The 6,000-nt window shown below is 39.7% G+C and overlaps 1 protein-coding gene across 1 annotated transcript; it reads right to left on the bottom strand.

The window, feature by feature from the left end:
* Positions 1-505: 505 nt before the first annotated feature.
* Positions 506-4,995, bottom strand: smim13 (small integral membrane protein 13). The gene is made up of 2 exons (XM_083925330.1): positions 4,600-4,995; positions 506-1,758 (listed from the first exon to the last, which is right to left on the bottom strand). The coding sequence occupies exons 1-2, from the start codon at positions 4,673-4,675 to the stop codon at positions 1,568-1,570; spliced, it is 267 nt and encodes an 88-aa protein (XP_083781456.1). The 5' UTR covers positions 4,676-4,995; the 3' UTR covers positions 506-1,567.
* Between the last annotated feature and the right edge of the window lie 1,005 nt (positions 4,996-6,000).

Here is a 6,000-nt window from a genome sequence, read left to right as displayed (position 1 = left end):
TTGTGATTATTATGTCAGACCTTTAACTCTGGACTTTAAAGTCTTCTTGGGTGTCGGTGAAGTTTTGCACACCTGGGTTTTTCTGCAGATCTTCTCTCTCGGTCAGGTTGGACGGCCATCTTCAGATTTTCTCTTGATTGGGTTCAAGTCCGAGCTCCGGCTGAATCACTCGAGAACGTTCATAGTTCGGAGCCGTTTCCTCCAGAGATGGTTCTTCAGATAACTTTACGATCAGTCTCATCAGAGCAGAAAATCTTATTTCTCACAGCCGGAAAGGCCTCAACGCCTCGACACAGTCCCGTCTCTGAGCTCTGCAGGCAGGCCGGTGGTTTTAAGCGGTTGAAGATGAATGAATGAATGAATAATCTTTGGTTTTTTAACATGTTATGGGATCTACTTAATGATGTATTTTCTATGTTCATTACACTGGGAATTTAAAGCTTATGTATATATTTAAAAAGTACTTTGAAGCATCCATCACATTTCCAAACAAACAAACGGCTCATTATATTTATGGCATTATTTATTTGAAGCTCCTGCTCCACTGAAGAAGAGAATAAATCACTGCTGATAAAAAGGTGCGAGAGTTACATGAGGTTACACCAGGAGGGAGGCTATTACAGAAATATTGATTAGGTCAGCTTTGATTTCGCCCTGTAATGGAAAACAAAGCGACTGTTTGCGATACAAAAGGAGGCCATGTGACACACAGCGTCGGCAGGCACCGGTGCAGACGGAGGCACGGGGAACAGGGGGGAGGGGTTCGGACGCCACCAGATGAGCTAATAATGTGAATAACTGCTTCTGAACACCAACAAACTGTCTCCTGAATCTTCAAGTATAAATCTATCTTTTAAAAAAAGGCGAAGCAAGAAAAAGGTCACATTTTTAAAACACAACTGGAATGACGTTACTTGTCGTCTTCATCGTGGAGGCTTTGGGCGTTAATATCTACTGGGCGAGACCGTTTCCACCTCGAGGGTGGAAGTCCATAATACGCAGAGTAAACTGTGCAAGAAACAACGCAACAAAAGCAGAAACATTCCTTTCATTGCACTTTGTCAGTTGTACGAATCACTACTTCAGTTTATCTTGAGTTGTTCTCGTTGAAATGACGCAGATGTTTACCCGCCTGCTCCGTCCAAAGCAGGACTTACTTCTGTTAAAAACAAAAACAGGTACATGAAGAGAATTAAAACATCTATCCGTGTGATGGAGCATCTTCACGCTCCACCTGGGTGGCAGGAAGCAGCGTGGCCGCTCACGAAAGCTGGCCGTCACTAACATAGGATGACAGGCGGAGCCCCGGCCCGCCGCCGAGTACATCGTTAAACACATGAACAGGTGACGTACAGAGATGGACAGTAATGGCTTTTCCCTTTTGACACCAGGAGATCTGCCTGGTCAGTTTAAAGTGTCTTGGTGAAGAGGAGGGCTGACTAATGAGTGTCCACGAGGTCCTTATGTAGTGTAGAGCGCAGGGTCAGTGGGAAATACCTCTGATGGTCACAGGTGGCGTTTGTGAGAGGGGAGGTTGTGAAGGAGACACAGTGGCTGTCTGGATGATCTATGAAGTGCCCGCTGGAGGAGCGGCTCTTTGGCGTGCGGTCCTGGGCCGACTTCGTGGCGGGGCGTTCGCCGGGCGCTCGGTCTTGGTTTCGGACGGCTGCGTTTCAGCCTGTGGGGTGCTGGCGTCCCCGACAAGTTCACGCAGGAACTTGAACTTGGACAGGAAGAGCTGCCAGACTACATACCAGCCTGGGGAGGAGAGGAGGGAAACAGATATTTACAGGGGTGATAAAAAGGAGTCTTTAAACCCCAGGTGCCCCCTCCTGCGGTGAAGAAATGTGTTTCTCTGCAAAATAAACGCTCACCAATCTTTGACAATCCCAGAAGGTCGTTTAACAACACTTACCGCTGTTTTCAGGGTATTTCAAGAATCCTATAATACTCTTCTAATCACCTGGATGAAAAAAATACTCTGACTTTTAACCCATTTCCAGAGCGGTCTCCTCATCCAGACAAAGACGGCAGCCAGAAATGAAACCGCCTCCTTACTCAGTTTGTGCGTGAACAAAGGCTGCACGATAATGGCCAACATGATCACAATTATAGTTATTTAACACGATAATTCATTGATTTTAAAGGACAAAATCCTGTTATTGCACTTTCACTTAGATCAAGTGAAGTGACTTCACTTCCATGTGGCGCTTCATTAGACGACTATTTTCTTTGTATCAAAATAAAACTTAAAATAAGCTTCTTCTTCACTTGAACGCAGTTGATCTTACAGAAAACTGGTGCCAGTAATGATGATACTGTAGAAGTTGCAGGAAAATAGAGACAAACAACTTCGATCTCCAACTACACGTGTGTCTAACAACACTACTGTGCAATGCCTTCTACCTCAGCTGCTTTTCTGTATATTTTATCTTTATTTGTCATTTGTATATTTTATCATTATTCGTTAACTTCTTATATATTTAAAATGTGTCTGGATGACACTTATAACTCGTTTTACTATGTGCAATGGCAAAAAAGAGATTTTGATTCTTTCTTTTAATCAGTTAAAAGACAAATGAACAAACGCTATAAAGGGACCGCGTCTAAATGTCACTGTGTCAGAGTAAACGTATAGATATATAGCATATACAGTATCATTATGCCTGCATATCTAAAGGCTATACTCATAATCATAATCTAGAATCATCAGTAATAAACCTTTCCGTGAGCCATCCAACCCACTATTTAGTCGCATGAACATTTTGAAATTCAGGGACTTAGTTGATTAAATTTAAATACAAACCACGTACAAAGCCAAAAATATACTTCTTCCTCAACATATCCAGAATCTGTTTAAAATGAAGGCCTCCAGTTATAACCTGAGAAGACCACTATTATTAGAGAAACCAAAGACTCGAACTACTGTTAAAAAAACAAAAACAAAACACTGTCTTATTGTTAGAGGTGTTAACATCTGGTATAATTGTCCTGAATATACTAAATTACGCTTTACTCTAGTCGACTTTAAGAGACTTTAAAAGAACGACAACTTCACATTACAGTATGGAAAATTAAGTTAAATGTTTTTGTTGATCAGAAATTTAAGTGTACTGGTTAGTTTCAAATGTCTGTGATCTAATACTTTTGTATTTTGTATTAATTTTTAGGGTAGGGGTGTATAAGCCATGGCTTCAACCTACACCCTTTCGGTTATATAAGCTTGATATGTACAGAAATAAATAAATAATTCATATATTATGGTGCATTATGAGCATAAAGTGTGCTGCAGCCCATTTAAGAGGCACAAACTGGGGCTAAGTGAGCCTCAACACTTCCTGTTTCCCATGCTCCCCTGCTCCACCCGCACCTGATTATCTGGATCCGGCGTGTGGAGTTAAAAGATAATAATGTGCAGGTGGAGGAGGTGGAGGAGGCGGAGATGGGAAACAAACAAACACGTGCCTGAGGCGGTAGACTGCAGAGTAGCAGCCATGGTTATGGTCTGACCTCAGACTCCTCCTCCTCCTCCGCACATGATAAAAATAGAAACTCCTGCTACTGAAACTGAAACCTGCAGGTCAAAGATATTCAACACAGTCTGACCGGTCACACAAGGAAACTTTACAGGAATAGGAGAATATTTCACCATTAAACAGCCTTTATATGAATCCAATTATCAGCTGCCCTCTTAGCTTTGTGTCTGTCCACAGTAACTAAACGGTTGTATTACTCGAAGCTTTGCGTTGCCATCGTACTCTACGGGGAATTGTTGGGTCTAAGTAAATCATAAGTCATAGAGTGTGGTCTTTACCTACTCTGTAAAGTGTCCTGAGATAACTTTTGTTATGATTTGGCACTGTAAATAAAATTGAATTGAACTGAAATTGTTTCCCAAGTTAAATCAGTTACAGAGTGGCTTAGGACAGAGATCTTCTACAGGGGGTCCGCACGATTGTTTGATAATCTTTCAAACATTTCTTTAATTTAAAAAATATGTCTGAAAATATAAATGAGCTTGAATGCAACATCTTGTGCCTAAAGATACATTTGTGAAAAATATAATAAATACATACACATCCTTGACTTACTTATATTACGCAAATGTCATTTTATTCATTATCACTTTTCTTAAATTAAATTTTACTTGTCAAATATTTTTAAATGTCATTTTATATAAGTTTCTTCCCAGTGATTTTAATGTTTTATGCAAAGCCCTTTGAAGTACCTTGTTGTTGAATTGTGCTATACAAATAAACTTGCCTTGCTTTGATTATAGGTTTAATTACTAGCTTAAAGGCACTAAGGTAGCCATGCACAGACACAACTGAGCCGAAGGAGCCAATGTTTGTTCATAATGTAGGGTTTAAAATGAGCATATGATGTTTAAATATATGAATATGTTAATAATACTCACTGTAATATACCAGAATTGTACACAGCATAAAAAGCTGTGTGTGTGTGTGTGTGTAGACTCAATGTAATACACTATTTGTAGTAGGGGGGTCCTCGGCCTGGAAACCGCTGCAGACCCCTGGTTTATGGAGTTAGCTCGTTATGTAAGTAACTTATATTAAAGGTAATTGTGTTTAAACTCACCAAACAGCATGAAGAGCAGCGCGCAGACAAGTGTGGCCACAATGACCAGCAGTGTGAGCCCGACACTTTGCCACATCTTAGCTGAACAACAACAACAACAACAACAACATAAGGGGGCGGCTAGACGAGGGAGAAAAACAAACAGCAGCACATCGCAGTTTGTTTGCTAGCTAGCCCGTTAGCTCGTTAGCTCGTTAGCCGTTGGTCAAACGGAGCCGCAGCAGTTTAACGGACTTGTTTTCGCATTAATCTGCATCAGCTCACGTTAGCTGGTCGGGGTAAAGTCCTCCTTCTGTGTGCTACATCACTGCGACATGTATTTACTCGTTATATCACACAGAGGCACAGCAGCAGCTACAGTTAACTGGGTTAAGACAACACAGGCAGCGTCATGAGACAGACTCTCACTGCGCCTGCGCAAGATTCACTTGACTTCTGGGTAATGGAGTTTATTTGACTTTTTTAAGCTTTTATGTAGTTTTAACTTCTGAAACATCATTTTGTAGCAGTTTTCTCATTTTCTACTACTATTATGTTACAATATATTATATTTACGACGCCATATTAGAGCCAAGTAAGAAATTACAAAAGTATGGACCCGGGGGAGAGGGGTAATATTTCGAGAAAAATGTCGCAGATTTATGAGATTAATGTACCAAATATATGAGAAAATAATGTCGCAGATTTATGAGATTAATGTACCAAATATTTTAGAAAATAAAGTCACAAATTTATGAGATCAAAGTACCAAATATTTGAGAAAATAAAGTCACAAATTTATGAGATTAAAGTACCAAATATTTGAGAAAATAAAGTCACAATTTTATGAGATTAAAGTACCAAATATTTGAGAAAATAAAGTCACAATTTTATGAGATTAAAGTACCAAATGTATGAGACAATAAAGTTGCAGATTTACAAGTTTCAAAAGTAGCACATTTTTTGATGTGTTGTTAATCAAATAAAACACCGTGACCTCTGATTTGACTAATATGACCTCTGCCTTAAGAGAAATAGATGGCGTACTTTATTAAACACTTTTTAAACTGCAGAATTTAAGACACTAAAGAGTGCCTCATGTCTCATAAAGTGCGTTAAGACAACATGCAAACTTTATCCACAATGAACGAAAGCACTGTTGCATTTATGCATAAATCCAGCAGGAGGAGTCATAATCAAACTTCTGTAACCTGTGAATTGTTTCCAAGCAACACATCCCTCTATAGGAGGGAATGAACTGGACTGTGTGAAGCTCCCACCTTTTTTTTTAAACGTAAATGAGGCTGTGAAGTGAAAAGTAGAAGAATCTTTTCAGTTTGTTTACCGGGATGAAAGAAGTATGATCCTTTACTTAAGTAAAAGCAGAAATACGATAGTCTAAACAAAGTCCATTACAAGTAA

This window comes from Echiichthys vipera (assembly GCF_963691815.1).
Source record: "Echiichthys vipera genome assembly, chromosome: 13".
NCBI lineage: Eukaryota > Metazoa > Chordata > Actinopteri > Perciformes > Trachinidae > Echiichthys > Echiichthys vipera.
This window is presented reverse-complemented; position numbering and strand designations above follow the sequence as displayed.

Coding starts and splice junctions, on each gene's coding strand:
- smim13 (XM_083925330.1), bottom strand. CDS start 4,675: ATGTGGCAAAGTGTCGGGCTCACACTGCTGGTCATTGTGGCCACACTT. Junction 1,759..4,599: donor GCTGCTCTTCATGCTGTTTG/GTGAGTTTAAAC, acceptor TCTCCTCCCCAG/GCTGGTATGTAGTCTGGCAG.